The 25037-nt window shown below is 43.6% G+C and overlaps 1 protein-coding gene and 1 long non-coding RNA gene across 2 annotated transcripts in view; both read right to left on the bottom strand.

The window, feature by feature from the left end:
• The window catches only part of LOC132534047 (uncharacterized), a 590553-nt gene that overhangs the window by 63801 nt on the left and 501715 nt on the right, over nucleotides 1-25037 (bottom strand). The gene's annotated exons all lie outside the window — the stretch shown is intronic.
• The window catches only part of SNX24 (sorting nexin 24), a 155606-nt gene that overhangs the window by 63801 nt on the left and 66768 nt on the right, over nucleotides 1-25037 (bottom strand). The window contains exons 2-3 of the mRNA XM_007527597.3: nucleotides 12102-12185; nucleotides 218-322 (exon numbers count right to left, since the gene is read on the bottom strand). Of these exons, the coding sequence (XP_007527659.1) occupies nucleotides 218-322; nucleotides 12102-12185 (189 nt within the window). The remainder of the gene's footprint in view (nucleotides 1-217; nucleotides 323-12101; nucleotides 12186-25037) is intronic.

Here is a 25037-nt window from a genome sequence, read left to right as displayed (position 1 = left end):
GAAATGATAGTCCCTTCCCCCTTAATCTGATGATTTGTCAAGCAGTGTTAAACCAATGATAGTAAACATCAGTCTGAAAAACTAGCATTCATCTTATTTACCATGCTTGATTGCTTAATTCATTTTGCATCTCATCCATAAATTCCAAGGGGGGGGAAAAACATTGAGACATAGGATTCTTTAAGTTACATTAACTGAGGATCTGAAAGCAACTTACCTGTAAATATGTTTCCAAACCTTGTCGCCGTTGTTCCAAGACTTTTGGGACCCAGTTCCTGACGTGTTTAGAAGGCATTTCTGGAGTTTTTATACATTTCTTAAGCTATCAAACAAAAAGAGAAAAACACAAAACATGCCACTTACTTATAAAGGCATTATTAGTGGGGGAAGGAAATCAGTAGAAGGAATGAATGATTGCCGTCATCAATAAACAGAGAAAAACGTATTGAATAATTCTTAGCTTTATAAAACGATTAGTTTATAGACTGATAGTTCGTATTTGTGTGTGTGTGTATATGTGGTATGTGCTTTTATTGTTTATCATTTGGTATTTCAGACTGGAATCAAACTTTTTCTGAAAAGCAAATAAAACTCAGAAAGATAAGAAAAAATAAACAAGTTTCTGATTTCCAAAATTAAGTAACACCTTAAAAATCTGACCTGGAAGAAGTATTGTTCTGTGGCAAAGTCTTCCTGCACATTTTAGGGGAAAAAAAAGAAAAAGCAGAGGCCGGGCAGTGATGCATCCTACAGACCAAGTACACACACTACCCAGGACCCAGGTCCTCACCCGCATGAGGGAAGCCTCACAAGTAGTGCAGCAGTGTTGCAGGTGCCTCTCTTTCTCTTTTTCTCTCTACCTCTCCCTTCCATTATCAGTTTATCTGTTTCTATCCAATAAGTAAATAAATAACATAAGAAGACATTTTTAAAACAGCAAATAAAATGCAACTGTTTATAGCCACAGGAATCAAAACACATAATTTAGACAGTCTCCTGAAAGTACTGTTGTAACAGAGGGAGTCAGGCGGTAGGTAGCACAGCAGATTAAGTGCAGGTGGCGTAAAGCGCAAGGACCAGCCTAAGGATCCCGGTTTGAGCCCCCGGCTCCCCACCTGCAGGGGAGTCACTTCACAGGCAGTGAAGCAGGTCTGTAGGTGTCTATCTTTCTCTCCCACTCTCTTTCTTCCCCTCCTCTCTCCATTTCTCTCTGTCTTATCTAACAACGATGACATCAATAACCAAAAAATCCAAGGGCAACAGAAAAGGAAAAATAAAGAAATAAATATTAAAAAAAGAAATTACTGTAATAGAATAAGCTATAAAACAAAGACTGAGCCTCCAGACCATCTCTAGAGCTGACCCAAATTCCCTTGATGAAAACTAAATAAGGGGACCAGATAGTGGCGCACCCAATGAAGTACACACACTAGCATGAGGAAGGATCCAAGTTCGAGCTTCTTCTCCCCACCTGCAGCACAGACACTTCATGATCAGTGGAGCAGGTCTGCAGGTGTCTAATCTCTCTCTCTCTCCCTCTCTATTTCCCCTCCCTTCCAATCTCTCTCTGTCCTGTCAAATAAAACAAGAACAATAAATCCTGAATGATGGTTCTTAGAAAAGGTTATTTTATTTTATTTTTTTATTTAAGAAAGGAGACATTAACAAAACCGCAGGATAGGAGGGGTACAACTCCACACAATTCCCACCACCCAGTCTCCATATCCCATCCCCGCCCCTGATAGCTTTCCCATTCTCTATCCCTCTGGGAGTATGGCCCCAGAAAAGGCTTTTTATAGCAGCAGTAAGGGAAAGTTACTGGACACAAGGAAACAGCTAGAGACAAAAGACATTTTCTGCAGGAAGTCTGAGTGTGAGCCGCCCTTGGCAGGCACAGCTCAGCATGCTCACGGCCTAAGCCCGTGGATGTTACTTTATGCGGGACGGTTGCTTACATGTGGTATTCAATTTGGGATTTCCAAATGGAGAGACCATTCCAGACTGACTGCTCAGTGGGCCTGATGCTGTGTAACCAAGCTAATCCTTTTGAAATGGATACAAGAGGCTCCAAGTCAGAGAAAGGGTGAAAGATACTCCATGGCTGGCCGTGCCGTGATGGACTGACTAGAGAGTATTCTCTGCAATGGCTGGCCATGCCGTGATGGACCTGAGGGTATTCTCTGCTACAGCTTGCTGACACTTTGAGGCTAATCTAGTAAAACTCATTTTGGAGTCTGACTGTAAGACTAGAAAGACAGGAGCCAGGTGTTAGTGCAGCAGGTTAAACTCACATGGCGCAAAGTGCAAGGACAGGATCCCAGTTCGAGCCCCCGGATCCCCACCTGCGGGGGCGGGGGAAGTCACTTCACAGGTGGTGAAGCAGGTCTGCAGGTGTCTATCTTTCTCTCCCCCTCTCTATCTTCCCCTCCTTTCTCGATTCCTCTCTGTCCTATCCAACAACAATGACAGCAATAACAACAACAATGAAACAATAATGGCAACAAAAGGGAAACAATAGCCTCCAGGAGCAGTGAATTCCTAGTGTAGGCGCCAAGCCCCAGCAATAACCCCGGAGACAAAAAACAAAAAACAAAAAACTAGAAAGACAACAAGGCCCAGGAGGTTGCACAGTGGGTGGAACTTACAGGCATTAGGTCTCAGTTTGGTCTCTGAAACTGCAGATGGCAGAATGATGTTCTAGTTTGTTCTCTCTCTCTCTCTCTCTCTCTCTCTCTTTCTCTCACTCTCTCTCAAAATAAAGCTTAAGAGAAAAAGAGTAAGATAATAAATCTGTGCTGTTTTAAGTCACCAAGTCTGTGCTAATCTGTTACAGCAACAAAATAAAACTCATAGATAACTTCTAAAATAGAATGCATTTTCAAACATTACTGTGTGTGTACAGTGGGCATATGAAAGCAACCTAAATACCCATCAACAGATGATTAGATAAAGAAGTTATGGGGGGCAGGTGAAGGTGCACCTGGTGAAGCACACACACGGGGGCCAGGTGGCAGCACACCTGGTTAAGTGCACACACTACAGTACACAAGGTCCCAGGTTCAAGCCCCTGGTCCCCAAGTATAGGGGGAACATTTCACAAGTGGTGAAGTAGAGCTGCAGGTGTCTCTCTGTCTCTTTCCCTCCCTCTCTACTTCCCTCTCCTCTCTCAATTCTGTCACTAGTGTGTCACCAGCCCTCAATAAAAGATTCTTTTAATCAATAAATTAGTGTGTGTGTGTGTGTGTGTGTGTGTGTGCGCGCACGTGCGCCTGCATGTGCTAGAGACTCCCACAAAATCAATTCCACTATTCCTAGCCCACCTTTTGGGTTTGTCTCCTCCTTCCCTCCATCCTTGAAGGCCACTCAAACAACAGTATGAAAGTGCTCAATGTCAACTCTCCAAATCTACTCTCTCTCTTTCCCCAACAGAACCCAGAGGTTACTGGCACTCAGAGAGCAAGCAGCTAGACTCAGCAACCAAGCTGAGTGTCCCCAGCCCCTGAGCGCAGAGTGGTAATCAGAAGTCTCAGTAATGGTTTTCTAAGCAAAAATTAGTAAAGTCATAGGCCCCTTGGAATATACCTAAAATAGACCCACTAGCCTTTTCCAAAATGGAGACACTTGCTAAAGTCTTATCTTTAGGTTTCTGATTAATAAACAATTTGTTCTCCTTCCTTCCTTTCTCCCTCCCTCCCTCTCTCTCTCCCTTTCTTTCTTTCTTCCTTTCTTTCTTTTTTAAAATCCATGTGAAAAAACCTTGTTCGGCTTTCTATCGTAATGTTTTTTTTTTTAGCCACCAAGTTGCAGATGCTACCATAATGCCAACCTGCCTTCACTGGACAGATGACCTCACTAGTGTAACCTGGAGCCCCACCTCTCCAGACTCCTGCCCCACGAGGGAAAGACAGAAACCGGCTGGGAGTGTGGATCAACCTGCCAATGCCCATGTTCAGCGGGGAAGCAATTACAGAAGCCAGATCTTCCATCTTCTGCACCCCATAATAATCCTGGGTCCAAACTCCCAGAGGGCTAAAGAATAGGAAAGCTTCCAATGGAGGGAACGAGATACAGAACTCTGGTGGTGAGAACTGTACCCCTCTTATCCTATGGTCTTGTCAATCATTATTAAATCAATAAAAAAAAATGTTAAAGCAAAAACTTTTTCTAAGTGGGACACACTCAGCTGCCATTCACCATATGTTTCCCAACCCCTACTCTGCCTTTCTGTTTAGGATGTGACCACAATGGCTGGAGCTACAACAACCATCTGCCACCATGAGGCAACTCTGAGGTCAGAGGACAGGAGGTCCAGATGACTGAGCAGAAAGAAACAAAAGCCCCCAGGGAACTGTCACAGTAGTTCTGCTGACCAGACCTGTTCCCCTTCCCACCCTTTCTAGATTGAGGGCTTTGTGCTGGATGATGATTCCACTATTCCTGGCACAACTTTCCTCCACTCCTTGTTCTTCAAATGAAGGTAGAAAACAGAGTGAAAGAGATAGAGCCAGAGAGAAAGAGAGAGAGAGAGAGAGAGAGAGAGAGAGGAAAGACGCCATGGCATATCTTCACCATCTATGGAGTTTCCCCCGGTGTTGTCCATGGTTCTCCTATGTGGTGTCATGTTGGATAGTATGCCAGCTCCCCCTGGCTTCTGCTTAACCATATGCCTATACAGGGATAGATTTAATCCCATTCAAAGCTTTGGTCTATTTACATAAATCACTTTTACATAAAGCACTCCCTCCAGGGCATTGGTGGTTCAGTGATAGGATTCTCACCTGCTCTGATCCTCTCCTTGTCACACTCTGATTTTCACCAGTCACTTTTCTCTCTACCCTCTCTATGTCACATCCTGTTTCCACCCTACTTGGCAAGTATATATAAAGACAGCATTGTGAGTTTTACAGTACTTGAGTTTAGCTTAGCTTGGTATAGATTGTGCTGCGTCCTGCATGAATAAAGAGATACTGCCTACAGCTCAACCATGAGTCCCTGGTCGTCTGTTACCCGCCCGTGAAGCCAGCCCGGCGAAAACAACATAACCCGTCGAAAACAACAGTGTCAGGGCCCAAACCCAGAATCTCATGCAGAGTAAGGGATGTGCTCATTGGATAAGCTCTCTCTTGCCCCCTTGCCTCATTTTTTTTCAGGAAAAAGTAATTCACTTGAAAAGTTTGCATTTATTGTTAAGTGCCTAAATTTAATCATGATAGATATTATATAGGGGGGCCTGGTTAAAAAGCACCCACATTAAAGTGTGCAAGTACACAGGTTCAAGCCCTTGGTCCCCACCTGCAGGGGGAAAACTTCACGAGAGGTAAAGCAGGGCTGCAGATGTGTCTCTCTCTCTCTGTCTCTCTCTCTCTCTCTCCTTCTTTATCTCCTCCTCCCCTCTCAATTTCTGTCTCTATCAAATAAATAATAATAATAATAATAATAATAATAATGATATTATATATTTATTTTTAAAGTCATGGGGACCAGAATGGAGGATAAAGAGTATATGTCAGGGGATAAGGACTAGCCACCAAACAAGAGTTTACCAGCAGGGCAACAGGAAGCAGGAAGGCAGAAGCATACCACTGGAGGCCATAGAGATCAGACTATCTGCAGAAAAGGGATTGTGAAAGACTTTGGACTAGGCTGGCAAAATAGCTCACTTGGAAAGTGAGCCCTGCTTTGCCATGTGTGCCACACAGGTTCAAGTGTAGCACCCACCCGCAGTGACGTTAACTCCTGTTCCTTTTTCTCTCCCCCTATTTGCAAAACAAAACAAATATCAGCTTAGAGTGATGACAGAGGTAGAAATAGAGGCAGAGAGGAAGGGATGGCAGAGATGGGACTCCAGTCTTCTCAGGAGGTCACCAAGCTTTAGTTAAGGACTGGTATAAGAGGAAGGAGGAGACAGGAAGATTGCTCACTGGGTGAGGTACACAATGTGTTCTCTCTCTCTCTCTCTCTCTCTCTCTCTCTCTCTCTCTTTCTCTCTCTCATCCCTTCCCTTGCAGAGAATGGCGCAGTCAATATGGTGTCTCCCTCTCTCTCTCCCTCTCTCTCTCTCTCATCCCTTCCCTTGCAGAGAATGGCGCTGTCATATGGTGGCTTGGTCAACTCCTTGCTGGGTTATGACTCATAAGACTCACACCTAGGACTACTGCTTTGAAGACATAAACTGTCAGGCTGGGATTTTTGGAGAGTGAGCTCCAGCTGACTGTCAGCAAGAAGACTGGAACCTCAGTCCTACAACCACCAGGTGGTGAGTTCCTCTTAAATGAGCTGGAAAGAGGAGCCCCAGCATCAGGAGACCCCAGCCTTGCAAACATCTTGACTTTGTCCTCGAGACACCAAGGGCAGAGGACCCAGCAAGCCTGTGCCCAGACTCTTGACCATGGAAGATCTGAACCCTTCTATTTCTGGACCTACTAGATCTGTGGTGACTTGGTGTCCTGCTATAGACACCTACCACCAGGGTCAGGGCCTGTGACTGCCCAGTATATATATATATATATATATATATTTTTTTTTTTTGCCTCCAAGGTTATCACTGGGGCTCAGTGCCAGCACTATGAATCCACTGCTCCTGGAGGCTATTTTTCTCATTTTGTTGCCCTTGTTGTCACCCTTGTTGTGGTTGTTATTGTTGTTATAGCATTGTTGCTGTTGGATAGGACAGAGAGAAATTGAGAGAATGGGGAAAACAGAGAGGAGGAGAGAAAGATAGACACCCACTGACCTGCTTCATCACCACCTGTGAAGTGACCCCCCTGCAGGTGGGGAGCTGGGGGCTCAAACCGGGATCCATATGCTAGTCCTGAGCTGGTCCTTGCACTTTGCACCATGTGTGCTTAACCTGCTGCGCTACTGCCCAACCCCCCATTATTTATTTATTTATTTTTTTGAGACACATAGAGAGAAATTGAGACGGGAGGGGAAGGTAGAGAGAAAGACACCTGCCTGCAGACCAGCTTCAGCACTTGTAAAGTTTTCCTTCTGCAGGTGGGACCAGAGGCTTGAACCTGGGTCCTTGTGCACTGTAATATGTGTGTTCAACCAGGTGCACTACCACCTGGCCCCGAGATCTCCCAATTGTGAGAGGCAGGGAGGAGCAGTGGAGTGATCAGACAGCAAGCTTAGTCAGGAAGGATTCTGGGGATAGGACCATGATTGGACTGCACCAGGGGATGTTGGGAACTCAAAACAGCCAACAAAAGAGAAAGTGTGGACCAGAGGTATATGATTATTTCATTCAGTGGGAAATAATACAACAGCTATACTTTGGATGAGAAATTGATCCAGTGCTGTGGGGGGGGGGGGGGAGACTGAGAGAGGCAGATAGAGAAAGAATGAAAGAGAGAAGAAATTTACTATGATCTATAATGGAATTAAAACATTTCATATATATATATGATAGATATATTTCAGGTCTTTCCCAAATTAAAACAAGGTCCCAAACCAAAGCTAAATCACTCTGCCGCCATAAATTTAGTAAATTTCAATTTAAACATAAAGTAACTTCCTTTAAGGCCATCAAATCAGGGGCCAGACTGTCGACTGTAAAACATTAATCCCCCAATAAAGAAAAAATAAAAAAAAACAGGGGCCAGGTAGTGGTGCCCTGGGTTAAGTGCACATAGTATGAAGAACAAGGATCCTGATTCGAGCCCCCTATTCCCCACCTTCAGGGGGGGTTGCTTCACAAGTGGTGAAGCAGGTCTGCAGGTATCAATTTTTCTCTTCCTCGCTATTTTTCTTCCCCTCCCCTCTCAATCAAAAAAAAAATTAAGGGGGTTGGGTGGTAGCACAGTGGGTTAAGTGCACGTGGCACAAAGCGCAAGGACTGGTGTAGGGATCCTGGTTCAAGCCCCCTGGCTCCCCCCCTGCAGGGGAGTCGCTTCACAGGCGGTGAAGCAGGTCTGCAGGGGTCTATCTTTCTCTCCCCCCTCTCTATCTTCCCCTCCTCTCTCCATTTCTCTCTGTCCTATCCAACAACAACCAGAGTAACAAAAGGGAAAAAGTGTCCTCCAGGAGCAGTGGATTCGTGGTGCAGGCACCAAACCCCAGCAATAACCCTGGAGGCAAAAAAAAAAAAAAAAAAAAAAATTAAAAACGGCCACAGGTACCAAAAAAAAAAAAAGACCATCAAATCACAATGTTCCTTGTCTCCCTATTTTTCCCCCCAGCCTTGACGATACAATATGGAAAATACTTCTCCTCTATATTTATGTCAGCAGCACCAAGGAAGCCAGTGGTCATGGCTGCAGGGGTGAGTAATGAATTCTCCTAGATGAAGGGAGACAAACCCAAGATGGTAGGTTTCCAGTGGAGCTCAGCTGCTCGCAAGACAAATGCTCTCTGTCACTCCAGCTAATGATGGACGGTGTGGCCATTCTGATCCACACAGATAGCTGTCCAAGGATCCCACAGTCCCCAGACTCTGTCCCCTCTAACCCATGTGATCACTGGTTTTTCCTTCTTGCAATACTGAAAGGGTCTACAGTGACTTCCTCCCTGTAGACCTGACCTTCTGGCTTGCGTACACTGGGCCTAGCACTTATTTTCCATAGGAAGGACCAGAAAGACTTTTCTCAAGCGTGGAATAAAAAAAGAAGGTGGCCAGGTGCTGGTTCAGCAAGCAAAGAGCAGGAGTTGCATGTGTGAGGTTGTGCGTTCAATCCCAGTACTGCACAGGCCAGAAATAAGCAGAGCTCTGGCCTCCCTCTCTCTCAGTCATGAGATATATAAATATTTATTTTTGGAAAAGATGTAAAAGAAAAAGAACATGTTACAATATACAAGGACCCTGGTTCAAGCCCCTGCTCCCCACCCGCAGGGGGGAAAGATTCATGAACAGTGAAGCAGTGCTGCAAGTGTCTCTCTCTTTCTTTCCCTCTTTAGCTCCCCATCTCTACTGGTATCTGTCTCTATACAATAAATAAAATATACATATTTTAAATATAAAATAATCATACAAACCACAATTGGTGAAGCAGCAGCAGCTGCCCAGGAAGTGTAGCAGTGGTAGAATTTTGAAATTGCAAGTATAAGGTCCTGAGTCCAAATCCTGGCACCATATACGTCGGAGTGCTATTCTGATATTTATATATGTGTGTGTGTGTGTGTGTGTGTGTGTGTGTGTGTGTGTGTGTGTGTTACGGTTCTCTGCCTTTATCTCATACACACAATGTATAAACAAGAGACTGTGCTAGGATTGAGCATAGACAATGAAGTGGGGGTAGGTTTGGGTCCCATGTGGTTGTGTTTCTTCTGCCCACACTTGCAGAGAAGAAGTCACAAAGGAACTAGAGCAGGTGTCACCAGGGATGACTGTGCAGGGAAGGAAACTCCCGCAACAGGAACTGTTCTTCCCAGCAACACAAAGTTGAAGTTGGACTGGGTTAAGTGTATGGGAATTGTGGAGGTGGGGGGGAGCCAAGATGGTGACTTGGAAACAATACCTGGAGTGACCTCCAAAAAAAAAAGCGGTTTACAACCTGGGATTCTCTGGAGAGGGTAGGATAACTGGCGTGTCTATGAAAGGGTAAATAGGGGGTGGTCAGGGTGACACCAAAAAAGAGTTCTATAACCCACTTTTAGGCTGGCAAACAGAAGCTAAAAGGACAAAGTAAGGAAAATCTTTGGCTTCACTATTTCTGAACTCACCATCTCCAACCCCCTGCCCCCCACTCTAGAAAGGCTGGCCAGCTGCTCCTAGCTGGCTTCCTGAGGAGCTATTTTCTTTACCAAGATTCCTAGCACAGCAGAGGTGTCATTCCAAATCTTTTTCTTTTCCTTCTCTCTCTCTCTCTCTTTTTTTTTTTTTTTAAGGTGGCTGGAGGTCTATTTGAGTGACAAAATACCTGACCAATCAGAGCCTCAGCCCTGCCTGGGAAAGATTACTAAGAAGTGTGTGTGGGAATGGTATAGGACTGTACCACTCTTAGCCCACAATCTTGTCAATCATGATTAAAATGACTAATAAAATAATTTTTTTAAAAAAGAAATATCCTTTATGATCCAGACATCTGATCTTTCATAGAGATGTCGTTGCCAATCTAACACAGGCAAATTGGAGGGGGCAGAGGACTGTTTTAGATATTTAGCAGCCTTGTGTAGTCATCCCAAAACAAGCTCTGGGGATCTGAGGTTCAGCGGGGATGCTGTGGACTCCTAAGTAAGCTGCTAAGAACATTCAGGGTGGCTACGTGGGAGATCTGAGGCTTTCCACTCTATTAAGTCTGCTGGGTAGACTGAACCCTAAGGGCAGCTAGAATGAGCAATGGGGACGTACTGCTGCAAGTAAGAGCTGAGTCCTAGACACTCTGGGCTTTGTTCCTGGCCCAGGAGGTGCCTCCTGTTAGTCTTGTGGAGAGGGTGCTTCCTTGCAGAAGGGAGCCATCCTTTCAACCCCGAAGAGAAGGGCAGATGCCCCTCCCTGCATCAGCTCTAATTGGCCTCACCCAGCTGTGCCTGGGGTGGTGTCGGCCCCTCCTCCCCCACCCCTATACTGGGGGGTGGACAGCTGGGCAGTGGCGGGGTCATGGGGAGAGCTGGGTGCTGACCTGGGAGGTTAGCAGGGAGGCCTGCCTGTGACAAGCTGCCCTGTGAGGAGTCTGGACATACAAGATTTTGAGCTCATAGGGAGGACGATTGTGTGAGGTGGTCAAGCAGAAATCCCTCAAGATTCTGTTGCCTTGAAAAACAAGAAACCAGAAGACAATTCTAAGGAAGGGAGGGAGGCTCCAATTCCAGGTTTGTTTCTCCTCTCTCTCTCTCTCTCTCTCTCACTCTGTCTCTCTGTCTCTCCATATATATATTATGAGAAGGACCAGCGTACTCCTTAGGCATAGGCACGCATCAGGGGCTGAATCCAGACCGTCATGTGTCCACGTCACATGTAGTTCTACCCAGCAAGTTTGCTGGACTCCAGGTCTGTTTCTCCACGAGACCCCGGAAGTGATGGGGCAGGGGACAGCTTTGACAAATAGCTCACTTGGAAAGGTACCTGCTTTGTTCTGTGCATGACTCAGGTTCAAGTCCAACTCCCACTTCACAGGGGGATATTCAGCACTGTGCTAACTTTCTCTCTTTCTTCTTTTGTCTCTCTGTCTCTTTCAGTCTGAAAAAGCTGACCCAGTGTGATGGAGCAAAAAGGGGTGGGGGGATGTGTGGTTTGCAACATTCATCCTAAATCTGCACTTACCTGCCTTGTTCTTTTTTTAAAATTTTTTAAATTTAATTAATTATTGGATATAGAGAGAAAATGAGGGGGGGGAGTTAGAGAGGGGGAAGAATCAGAGAGATACCTGTAGCCTTGCTTCACCACTCATGAAGCTTTCTCCCTGCAGTTGGGGACCAGGGGTTTGAACCCAGGTCCTTGTGCACTGTAATGTGTATGCTTAACCAGGTGTACCACCACCTGGCCCCCCTTGCATTGTTTCTTTTGAAAGTAAAAATAGATATAACACATTTTCTTTTCCTTTTTTTTTTTGGGGGGGTGGGCAAAATAGTTTGGGTTTTATTTGTTTTAGACCTACAATATTCAACACAGTACACTGCAGTTTATATGCCTAGTTATGGAAAAGATCTTAAAAATCTTTACAGGAATGAGTAATAAGTATTATTATCTTTATTTATTGGATAGAGACAGCCAGAAATCGAGAGGGAACAGGGAGATAGAGAGGAAGAGAGACAGAGAGACACCTGCAGACCTGCATCACCACTTGTGAAGCTTTCTCCCTGCAGGTGGGGCCCAGGGATCTTGAACCCAGGTCCTTGCACACTGTAACATGTGCGTTCAACCACGTGCACCAACAACAGACCCTGCATAACCTATATCTTATTAAAAGCTCATACTTACTCACTAATGAAAAAGAGTGAAAGAAAACCAAAGCATCACTCTCGCACATGCAATGCTGGGAGTTGAACCCAGGACATCATGCCTAAGAGTTCCAATACTTTATATACTGGGCCACCTCAATAATTTATTTTAAAAAGGAAATCTACTTTGTGATCAAAGGAATCAAACTGGTCCAAGAAACCTTCATTGCTCTCGGGATACAAGAAAAGCACCTGGCGTAAAGAGCAAGAGGCAGGGGGATTACCTTTTTGTGCAGGGCATGAAATTCGCTGTACCTTTTCTCCACAAAATGTTTTCTTCCATTCATGAACACTTCTATCTTAAACACCTAAGGGGGGGGGGGGAAATTAAGAAGATTAATTCCAGCAGTACCAAAATCCCTCAATTTTCTCAAGTGGTAAGTTTGTGACCATGATATATGTCATCCCTTTAATTACAGCAGCCGATCCCCCCAAACCCAAAAGCTCAGGAGACCTGAGTCCAACAACATTGATGAATGAGCGCTTTGGTCCAGAAGCCTGCTAACAAAGTGTATTCGCCTCCACAAATGTGTCTGGGAGCCTTGCAAACACACGTACATTAAAATACATTCTAACTTCTGCATCCCACAATGACCTTGGGTCCATACTCCCAGAGGGATAAAGAATAGGAAAACTATTAGAGGAGGGGATGGGATACGGAGTTCTGGTGGTGGGAACTGTGTGGAGTTGTACCCTTCTTATCCTATGGTCTTTGTCAGTATTTCCTTTAAATAAATAAAAATTAAAAAAAAACACACGTCCTAACTTCTTTTTTTTAATTTAATTTAAAAATTTTTCATTTAAAATTTTTTATTATTTATTATTATTAACAGTTTCTTGTAATCTTGTAAGATTACAGTGTCTAGTTCCACACCACACCCACCACCAAAGTTCTATGTCCCCCACCCTTCTACCTCCTAGTGGTAACCAGCAGAGTTCTCACAAGTCTTACAGTGTTTGAAAAAAAAAATTTTTTTTTTTGACAAGTTCATGTAAGTCAGATCTCTGGAATCCACATATGAGTGAAGACTTCTGGTAGTTGTCTTTTATCTCTTTATTTCTTTCGCTAAAGCATAATCACCTCTACTCACTTCTCATCAGAAAAGGCTCCTCCTTTAAAATCATTACCGCTAATGAACATGAAAACACTGGGAATGAAGTCTGATGCAAAGGGGCCAGGAGGTGGCACATCTGGTTAAGTGTACACATCACAGTGTGCAAGGCTGTAGATTCAAGCCCCTGGTCCCCACCTCCTCTCTCAATTCCTCTGTCTATCCAATAATAAATAAGTAAATAAATAAGAATTTTTTAAAAGTCTGATGCAATGGTGAGGGTCTCAAAAACATCTCAGGCCTGGAACTTTCCATGATGAGCATTTCTAAGTGGGAAGTGCTATACCACCTAGAAGACAGGCCTGCCGATGGCTATGTATTTCAGGTTAATTTCTCGCCAGCCTGCATCTTCTTCTCTAGTCTCAGTTGGGCTAATTCTGCTCTTTGCAAAACAGGGGACACAATAAAGGTTCATCCCTCCCCCCAACAGGAGTGACAGCTTGCGCTCCTATTTCCAGAAGGTCAAAGGGCAGATGAAAAAGCGCCCTGGTCATGGTTAGGGCCCACTAATTAGTGGGCCCTAACATGACACTTTCTGGATTCGTAGGTCAGAGGGTCAAGACTGGGAGTCTGGGCCGGGAGACCCTGTGAAGTGCTCAGAGAAACATAATGTTGGGGGTTGGGGAGGGCCCTGGGCAGGAAGGGAGAAGAAGGTGCTCTGACCCCCCCCCCCCCAATAGCTAAGTGTCTGACTTCTGCCCGACAGAGGGGGCCTGTCAGCGCCGAGACTAGGAAGAACACCGCCTGGTTACTTCTCTGCCTAATTGCTGGTTTTAATTGTCCTTCTGAGAACAGAGGCAGATAAAAGTTGGGGGTCACTAGAAATGGGAGCCTGTCAAAAGCCTGATTGCTTTAACCCTCAAAAGAAGTACTGAAAGCAGTTCACAAGATACAAGGCCACACACTTGCAGTATGAAAAACAGATCCTCTGGGCTCTGTAGTTCTGCCCTATGTGTAAATAGGAACTTTCTTTTTTACCAGGGTTATCACCAGGGTTTCACCAGAGCTTGGTACTGGAAAGCCTCCCAGAGCTATTTTTTCTTCCTTTTTATTTCTTTTTGATAGAGGATGAAAGACAGACAGAAGAAGAGGGAGAGAGACCTGCAGCACGGCCCATAGTTTGTGACAATTCTCCCTGGCAGGCGGAGCCCAGGGGCTTAAACTCGGGTCTTCAAACAAGGTAATGTGTGCAATCCCCAAGGTGAGTCTCCACCTCATCCCTAAATATGACTTTCTGAGTTAGAAATTAATGTGTTTGCATTCTTGTGCTGCTTTGACTGAGAAAATCTTCTAAGCATGATTCAAAAAAACCCAAAAAACCTGTAATTAAATCAAGTGTTTTCTCCTTAATTTAATATTTGTACTTTTGTTTAATTTTTCAAGAATCCTATTCTCCCCACCCCTAAAAAAAATACTTTTATTTGGTGAGTGAGTGAAGTACTTTCTTCTAAAAACCATGTGCATATGTTTCAAACACTCAGATAAATACACATTAGTTTTTTGAGAAGTTTGTTTACTAACTCACTAAAGAGGATTCTTCTTCTTCAAAGACCCTGCCAGGAACAGAAAAACAAAAACACCATGAGAAACACAAACAAAAGCAGCCCAGCTTCAACTTGGGGACCTGGTTAATAGGGTACAGAGCTCGTTCTCTCTCTCTCTCTCTCTCCCCGGCAGCGGGTCCCAGATTTAAATCAGGACAATGTGGGAGCCAAAGAAAAGTAGTTTCCATCTGCTGAGCTGCATGGAATAAATGAAGTGACTTTTTTAAGTGTTCAGTTACTTGAGGCTTCATCACAAAAACCACCACGTTAATTGCATGTTGTCTGTAGTACCCAGAAAGGGAGGAGAGACAACTGAATACCAACTGGTCACCTTCCAAATGTCCCCTCCCCTACCCCGCTGAAGGCTAGGAACACACAGTGCACGGCCACTATCCTGTCCTGTTGTCCTGCGGACTCTCATCCTTACTCTGGGATTCATGGTCCCATCACCAGGGCCCACGGTTATTTTTTGTAATCACACACGAGCACACCCGATGGATAGTGTGTGACACATTTTCATCCATACCTATTTTTTATATGATTTCATTTTATTTTCTCATTTTTTAAAGATAGGCAGAGAGAGAAAGAGAGAAAGAGAGAGAGAGAGAGAGAGAGAGAGAGAGAGAGAGAGAGAGAGGCTGAGACTATTAGCATAGAAGCTTCCTCCAGTGCAGTAGGGTCTGGCTCTGACCTGGTTCATGCTCTGGACAAAGCAGTACACTATCCAAGTGAGCTACTATGTTAGTTCCATCCTAATGAATGATTTTTAAAAATTTTAATTAAGTTGACATTTTGAATCTTTATTTTTTAATAGTGCTGGGGGGGGGGGCTTTCCACTGTTCCTGAGCTTTCTTTTTAAAAACAATATTTATTTACTTATTCCCTTTTGTTGCCCTTGTTTTATTGTTGTTGTAGTTATTATTGCTGTTGTTGGATAGGTCAGAGAGAAATGGAGAGAGGAAGGGAAGACAGAGAGAGGGAGAGAAACATAAACACCTGAAGAACTGCTTCACCGCCTGTGAAGTGACTCCCCTGCAGGTGGGGAGCCGGATTCTTGAACCAGGATCCTTACACCGGTCCTTGTGCTTTGCACCACGTGTGCTTAACCTACTGCGCTACCACCCAACTCCATGCTTTTTTTTTTTTTTTTGCCTCCAGGGTTATCTCTGGCGCTTGGTGCCTGCACCAAGAATCCTCTGGCCTAGAGGCCATTTTTCCCATTTTTGTTGCCCCTGTTACTGTTGTTGTTGTTGTTGTTGGATAGGACAGAGAGAAATAGAGAGAGGAGGGGAAGACAGAGAGGGGGAGAGAAAAGACAGACACTTGTAGACCTGCTTCACCACTTGTGAAGTGACCCCCACCACACAGGTGGGGAGCCGGGAGCGCAAACCAGGATCTTTAGTCAGTCCTTGCACTTTGCACCATGTGTGCTTATCCTGCTATGCTATCGCCCGGCCCCCTCTTTTTTTTTTAATTTCTGAGACACACAGAAAGAAAGACCCTACAGTACCATCTACGAACCTTCTCTGGTGTCACCTGTCATGCTCCCATGCGGTGTGTATGGAGGCTTGTGCTCCATAAAGTGTGTGTTCTGCTAGAACTATCTCCAAGCCGCCAAGTTTTCAATGCACATTACACTTAGTGTTAAAAGAAACATTTTCCTCTTGGGGGCTGTTGGTATGCTTCTAAATTCTGTTTTCTAAGACCCCTTCTGTTGCATTGCTTGACGTTGTAGTCTATTTACATAATCACTGTTTTCATTGGTTTAATCCCCACTGGTTCGCTATTTTCCTTCTCCCCACGCCCTATCCTACATCCTTCCTCTTCCTGACACTTCTGCCTCAGGAGATATAAAACACAGGGCTTTCTAATGAAGAGAAATTAGAAGATATTAGGTTGTTGAACTGCATCCCAGCTTCTCAATAAAGATTGAACTGCGTTCCCAGCTCAGCCATGAGTCCCTGGTTGTCTCTCTACTGCCCGTGAAGGTAGCCCAGCCTGGCAGGGGGCTTCATGGTGGCACACACACTACCATGTGCAAGAACCTAGGTTTGGGCCCCCGCTTCCCACTTGTGGGTGGTATGCTTCATGAGTGGTAAAGCAGATCTTCAGGAGTCTCTCCCACTTCCCTCTCAATTTCTCTCTGTTCTATCAAAATAAGTAGAAAGAACGAGAGAGAGAATGAGAGGAAGAGAAAATGGCTTCCAGGAGTAGTGGATTTTAGTACTGGTGGCACATGGAATTTTCTCTTTCTTTAAAGTTCACTTTTTAAAATTTTCTTTAATCTCTTCATTTATTGGATAGAGACAGCCAGAAATCAAGAAGGAAGGGGAAAGATAGGGAAAGAGATAGACACCTGCAGCATTGCTTCACCACTTGCAAAGCCTTCCCCCTGCAAGTGGGCACTGGGGACTTGAAGCCAGGTCCTCGTGCATGTCAACATATGTGCTCAACCAGGTGCGCCACCACCTGGTCCTGAATTTTTCTTTTTCATAAATAAGTAAGAAAATAATTTTAAAATTATTTTAATGTATTTATTTATAAAATGGAAACACTGACAAGACCATAGGATAAGAGGGGTATAATTCCCACCACTAGAGCTCCGTATCCCATCCCCTCCTCTGATAGCTTTCCTGTTCTTTAACCCCATGGGAGTATGGACCCAGAAGCATCATGGGGTACAGAAAGTGGAAGGTCTGCAGAATGCAAGTTCAGATCAACAAGGATGGAGAGGCCACATAGGCTCCTATACTGAATATGGGCCCCAGATCAGATCAAATTGATGGGGTATACAGTCAACAATATTTATACACCTTTCCCGTATTTGGGAGCTACTCTTTTCCCTGATGTAGCTTTCTAGCCCTTTTTCCATCCATGGCATCATCTCCCCAGACAATAACCTGGGTCCACCTGCATATCAGAGGTCAGGCTCAGGCAAAAACTAGTATAGTCACGGGACCTTTGGAATATAACTAAAATAGACCTACTAGCTATTTCCAAAACAGAGACCTCAAATCTTCATCTGCAATATTCGAGTCTTTAGATGATTAATCAACAATTTGAATGGCTTTATATGTTAATTCTTTTTCAGCCACCAGGTTCCAGATGCTACCATGATGCCAACCAGACTTCCCTGGGCAGAACTTTTTTTTTAACACTTAAAAAAACAAAACAAACAAACAAAAAAACACCCTGTGGTGAGGGGGAGGGTGGACATTCAGCTTCCTGGTGGGGGGGCAGGGGGGTGGGTAGGTGGGTGGGATGTGACACAGTCATTTGATGGTGGGAATGGTGTTTATGTACACTATTAAAGTGTAGTCATATAAATCACTATTCAATTAATATGAGGGGGGGAAATGATCATATGTCTAGAACTTTCTAAAACACAGACTGAGTCTTTTTAATACATAGGCTGAGTCTTTGATATGCTGACTCTCTCAAAAGCCTAGACCAGGGAGAACAGAAACCAGTGACACCACTATATACAAGATGCTGTGTATTATACAGCAAACCCTAACAAAGGGACTTTTCAAAGTTAACCCAATTACCAAATAATGTGATGATAACATTAACTATCCATTGTCTTCTTGAACCTTAAGACAGCAGGAAACTCACATTTCCACTATAGAGCCTATATTTCCCCCAGTCCTGGAACCTTAGGGTGGGGCCCACTTTCCTGCATGCTTCTCTCAATCCAAATCAAATAATATTGCATCCGCTGATCGCAACCTAATCAACGCAACAAGTGCCACTCCAACATGCTTCACTTCAGAGTGTGTCCAGAGACTTTAGGTGTGGAATGACAACCCTTCAGCTTCATCATTCGGGCGAGACCTTTCCTTTCATAGTATTCTCTAATTCCATTCCAGGTGGTCCACTCCCCAATAAAGTCCCCAAACCTAGATATAGACCAGGTCCCCTGAGACAGAACATATGTTCACATGTGTCCATAAACCAGGGAAAAATATATACCTGAAAGCAGAAGTACACAAGAGTCTGCAGAGAGTACCCCCCAACACTTCATCTGCACTATTCCAGCCTTTAGGTCCATGATTATTCAACAATTTGTTTGGCTTTGTATGTTAACTCTCTTTTCAGCCACCAGGTTCCAGAAGCCAGCATGATGCCAACCAGACTTCCCTGGACAGAGGACCCCACCAATGTGTCCTGGAGCTCCGCTTCCCCAGAGCCCCACCCTACTAGGGAAAGAGAGAGGCAGACTGGGAGTATGGATCGACCAGTCAACGCCCATGTTCAGCGGGGAAACAATTACAGAAGTCAGACATTCCACCTTCTGCAACCCACAATGACCCTGGGTCCAATACTCCCAGAGGGATAGAGAATGGGAAAGCTATCAGGGGAGAGGATGGGATATGGAGATCGGGTGGTGGGAATTATGTGGAGTTGTACCCCTCCTATCCTACAGTTTTGTTAATGTCTCCTTTCCTAAATAAATAAAATTTATTTTATTTTTTCCCTTTTGTTGCCCTTGTTGTTTTATTGTTGTTGTTGTTATTACTGTCATTGTTGGACAGGACAGAGAGAAACGGAGAGAGGAGGGGGAAGACAGAGAGAGAGAAAGACATACTCCTGTAGACTTGCTTCACTGCTTGTGAAGCGACTCCCCTGCAGGTGGGGAGCCAGGGCTTGAACCGGGATCATTACGCTGGTCCTTGTGCTTTGCACCACCTGCGCTTAACCCTCTGCACTACAGCCCAATTCCCAGAAAATATATTTTTTAAAGGGAGCACTAGATTTAGTCATGAGGCCATGCAGATATCCTTGGATCACAGGTAAAAGGACAAGTCTTCTAGGTTACAACATCCAGAGGAAAGAGAACAGCAGTGAGGACCTGGGAGGCAGAGTCATGCTTGTGGAGCAGTATCTAGAAATCCCACCAAGGGGTGGCAGTGGAGCAGTGGTTAACCTCATCCCCCTCAATGGGAAGGCGCCCGTGTACATGGCAGAAGAAGAGGCTGGAGTCTTACTCCTCTAATTAACATCCCAGATTTGTTCTCCCCAAGTTTTTCAACTGTAATGCTTTCTTATTTAAGATAATGTTTCTCTCAAGCAGAGTTTTACAGTTTTTTTTTAAATTGTGGTTTTTTTAAAATTTTAAATTCCTAGAGACCATCTAAGGAAGGAAGTTGTTTAATCAGAATATCCATGACAATATTTTATTAAGAAATGGAGTCAGCTTAATAGATAATAAACACACACGTTAAATAAAAAATAAATATATATATAAATAAATCCTAAGAATCCTGTGTTCCATTCTAGACTCTTTTTCTTTCTTTTTTTGTTTTCCTTTTAAGAGAGAGGCAGAGAGCATGAGAGAGACCATAACAGCTAAACTTCCTCCAGTGTAGTAGGGGCCAGGGTAGAGAAAGTGGCAAAGCTGTGTACTATCTAAGTAAGCTATTGCATAGGTCCTTTTTTTAAAAAAAAAAAAAAGTATTTATTTATGATAAAGATAGGAGAGGGTGAAAGAACCAGATATCACTCTGATACGTGTGCTGCGGAGGATTGAACTCAGGACTTCATGCTTGAGGGTCCAATGCCTTATCCACTCTGCCACCTCCTGGATTACTTTCACAGGTCCTTTTCTGTTTGTTTGAGTTCCTTATACATTTCTCTGCTTCCTGCAAAACCTTTACCTTGCTTTGCTTTCCTGACAAGATTCTGAGAGAAATTAGCTGCCTCTAAGGTGTGTGTGGAGGGGGGGGCTTAGCGGGGAGTGAAATTTAGGACACTTTCTGGAAAGCACACAGCACAGTCCTCAGTGTTCCTTGACTTACCTAACCAATACTTACTGAGGGCCAGTAACATGCTATAACCAAATAACCCCAACTCTGTCCAACCCTGCCCCCTTTTCTTGTCAGAACTGAGACATCTGGATTCTTTAAGGCAGCACACACACACACACACACACACACACACACACACACACACACACACGCGTGCGCGCACCACAGTCACTGTGGCTTCTAGATAATGGCAACCCTGGGAGCAGCCACATTACTTCGATACATTCATCTGGTTTTGACTGGGCCAAGACAGAATCACACAAATCCCTTTGTGCTGATGAGGACCCCAGGCCCTGACTAGACAGAAATGGTCAATGGGAGTTATCCAGTGAAGCCCACCTCTTCTTTTCTTTACTACCCTACAAGCCATGCCCCAAAGATAATTCTCTACAATTTTTTATTTCAGCAATATGTGACTGTGGGCATTCAATGCATCTTCTCAACTGTGTATGCCCATCTTTCCTCTTCATAAATACGCGAGCTTTGCCCTGGAAAATGCAAGGATAGAGCACCACCCTTAATTCTGCTCGTTAACAACAGAGTGCTGAATGAGGAGCTGAACCATTCTTGACATATAGCAGGAAGTATATGTAAGGGTACCAGGTACTCTGGTAGTAAGATGATGCAGCACCAAGCCCACCAAACTACACTAGGTACAAACAAAAGAGGACTGAAAAACGTACTCTTCACAGAGATAACCCCTGGGTTTGATGCTCGGTGGTAGCATACCCAATAAAGTGCACACTGGACTTGGGTTCAAAGCTCTGGTTCCCACCTTCACCTAGTGCTTCCATGTGGTGGCAAGTGCTGGAACTCCAGGGCGTTGCATATGGTAAAATGTTTGTGTTACCAGTCTCAGCTGGTAGATTCCTACAAAGAATTATTTTATGAGGGAATGAGGTGGCACGAAACACTTTAATGACAAATTCTTGTGGGCTTTGGTTACTTGGCTTATTTCCAGTTCATTAAGAGTAGTGTAAATTTTAATTTGGGGCTGGCTGGTGGCACACCTGGTTGACCGCACATGTCGCAATGTGTAAGGCCCCGGGCTCAGGCTCTTGGTCCCCACATGCAGGGGGAAAGCTTTGCGAGTGGTGAAGCAGTGTTGTGGGTGTCATTCTGTCTCTCTCCCTCTATATCACCCCCTCCTTCTCGATTTTTGACTGTCTCTATCTAATGAATAAAGATAATAAAAAGTTTTAAATGAATGTGTTTATATTCTGAGCATGAAGTCTCATTTCTATACTCTAAAATGCCATAATAATAAAGTGGGAGGCATTATCAATTTAATTATATATTTTTGACTGTGGAAAAACTGCTAACAAATTTTTTTCTCCAGGGACCCAGTAGTGGTGCACCTGGTTAAGCACACAATTAATAGTATGCAAGAACCCAGGTTCAAGTCCCGGATCTCCACTTGCAGATGTAAAGCTTCACGAGTGGTGAGGCAGTGCTGCAGGCGTCCCTCGGTATCTTTCCCTCTCTGTCTCCTCCTCCTTTCTTAATTTCTCTCTCTATCCAATAATAAATACATAAATTAAAAAAAAAAAACCTTTTCTCCTACCTATGAAATTCCAAACATTTTAAAATATTTTTTAAGAAAAAGCTAAACTGGTCCAAATGATCAATCACTGCTTAATAAAAGGCAATTCTCTAAATAGTTGTCACTTTACAACAGAGTAGCTGTGTGGGAGTGATACATGAGAGATTTTACATGATTGTTCTTCACCAATAAAATTCATGATACCAAAAAGGACAAAAAACACAATGAAAGAAAAATTCTTGATGAAAGAAAAAAATAATTAGAACAAAACCAACAAAGATCAAAGAAACCCAGGCTTCTTTAGCTAGAAGCTGCAAAAGGGTTTATTTGCCATATAGTCTAGAAAACAGCTACCTGTCCTGGATACTTAAAAAATTACAACAGGCTGGGGGTCGGGTGATAGGGCAGCGGATTAAGTGCACATGGCGCAATAAGGATCCTGGTTCGAGCCCTCAGATCTCCACTTGCAGGGGAGTCACTTCACAGGTAGTGATGCAGATCTACAGGTGTCTTTTTCTCCCCTTCTGTCTTCCCCTCTTCTCTCCATTTCTCTCTGTCCTATTCAACAACAATGATACCAATGACAACAATAATAATAACTACAACAATGATAAAACAACAAAGGCAACAAAGGTGGGTGGGGGGAAGCCTCCAGGAGCAGTGGATTCGTAATGCAGGCACAGAGCCCCAGCAATAACCCTGGAGGCAAAAAAAAAAAAAAAAGAGAAAAAAATTACAACAAGCCAAGGGAGGGAGTTCAAATGTTTTCATTTTAAACCTCTTTAGTGATAAAGGAAATATATATATATATATATATATATATATATATATATATATATATATATATATAATTTAGAGGATTATAGGTTTGCTGTCTAAATTCTAGTACTGACTAATTTTAGTTGTAGTTCTTTGACTGATTATTCAATTATGAAAGGTCTTCATTTTTCTTTTCCTCTTAAGTTGTATCTCTATGACACAAAACCTATCAATCAATTTTGGGTGAAAGAAAAAAGACACTGGCATACATCAGCCCGCCCATGCTGATTGGCTACCACAGGTTTTCATTAGCTTTCATAATCACATAACTTTGGCTTAGATTTTCTAAAAGACATGAACATGTTGGTTCATTTTTTTTTTAAAGACTTACATATTTTTGATAGAGACAGAAGTTGAAAGGGGTAGGAGAGATAGAGAGGAAAGAGAAAGAGAGACACTCTTAGGACTGCTTTACCACCCATGAAGCTTCCCCCGCCTCCCTGCAGGTGGGAACCAGGGGCCTTGAACCCAGGTCCTTGTGCATGGCAATGTGCACACTTTACTGGGTGTGCTACCACCGAGCATCAAACATGTTGGTTCTTTGCTTACCAAAGTTGTCATGACAGTAACTCACAGATCATGTTAAATGAGTATCTGGAAGATGGATTTGATGTGATTTTTTTTCTCTCTTTTACACAGAAATTTGATTACTGAGCATTAGTTTTAAGAGAATAAATTTTGTCTTTATTAGTAATTAACTTGGGAAAAATCTGTGACAATCTTTGATTCATTGTATCTTTAAGAATAAACTGGAGGCTAGGTGGTGGTGCACCTGTTTCAGTGTGTGAGGTCCCAGGTTCGAGCCCCACCTGGTCCCCACCTGCAAGGGAAAAAGCTTCGTAAGTGGTGAAGCAGGGCTACAAGTGTCTCTCTGTCTCTCTATCTCACCCTTCCCTCTTGATTTCTGGCTGTCTCTATCCAATAAATAAATAAATAAATAAATAAATAATTTTAAAAAAAGAAGAAACTAAGAATGACTAAGGAATACCTGACCAGTTTACTGCTTTGAAGATGCTCTGAAATGGAAAGTATCTCGCATAATTCTGAAGCAGTCGACAAAGCATATAGCAGGAAACATGTAAGTTTTTTTTTTTTTAAAAAAAGTTTATTTATTTATTAATGAGAAAGACAGGAGGAGAGAGAAAGAACCAGACATCACTCTGGTACACGTGCTGCCAGGGACTGAACTCAGAACCTTATGCTTGAAAGTCCAAAGCTTTATCCACTGTGCCATCTCCCAGATCACTGTGTAAGAGTTTTCATGGGCATCTGAGGAAGGACTATTAAAGGATGATATTTGTGGTTGAAATCACTTATAGGGGAATTAAAACAAAACAAAACAAAAACAACAACAAAGCCCTTCTTTCAAAATAATTACCAAAAGATTGCATTTCCTTACAACAACCTTATGATTTCCACAAAATGAAGCAATCCTTCCACTTGTTCCCAGATTCCTCCAGCATCTTCCCAACCCATCAACCCATCCTGACATTCCACCACTGTCTGGAGAGGCTGATCTGAACCAGTGTTTGCCTCAGTCCTTCCACACTAGGCATTCACCACACTCATCAAACACAGTGTGAGCATCTCTTGGTCAGAAGTCCTAGCCTATCCCTCCTTCAGCAGCTCACTGAAATGTCACATCCATTCCAGTACCTCTGGAACTATCCTTTAAGCAAATCACTCAGGGTCTGCCTGTATTCCTTGGCTTGTGGTTCCCCCACCCCACCCCCACCTCTCCATCTTCAAAGCCTGAAACCACACAGTCACACTGCTCTGAATTACTCTTCTGCTTTCCTCATTTTACTTGTAAGTTCTCATGTGACTAGACTATAGTGGGGCCACCCAGGTGATCCAGGAGAATCTCCATGATCCCAAGATCCTTAACCTTAATCACACTTATCAGGTCTTCTCCACAGGAAATGTATGTGCAGGCCTAGGGGTTGGATCTAGACAACTTTGGTGTTCCACTATCCCCTTCACTGTGTATGTGAAGGAAGTGAGACTACAGGAAGGAAGATCCAGCAGAAGGAAGAGTAAATGTTTTGCATGTTTATGTACTTGGAATGATTGGGAAGAAAATGAGTTAAAGAAATTGTCCTATTGGTGGGAATGCAAACCCGTGTAGTACCTAAGGATAATAGTGTTGAGGACCCATGGATAAAAACAAAAATGGAAACACCTTATGACCCAGCAATATCTCTCCTAGGCATATATCCAAAGGATATGAAGACACTTATTCTAAAGAGCATATGCATTCCAGTGTTCATAGCTGCACTACACACAATCACCAAAAAGATGGAAGCTGTCTAAGTAACCAATGACAGCTGACTGG

Source organism: Erinaceus europaeus, chromosome 2 (assembly GCF_950295315.1).
Source record: "Erinaceus europaeus chromosome 2, mEriEur2.1, whole genome shotgun sequence".
Lineage (NCBI taxonomy): Eukaryota > Metazoa > Chordata > Mammalia > Eulipotyphla > Erinaceidae > Erinaceus > Erinaceus europaeus.
Note: the sequence above shows the minus strand (reverse complement) of the source record. Positions and strands in the feature narration are given on the sequence as shown.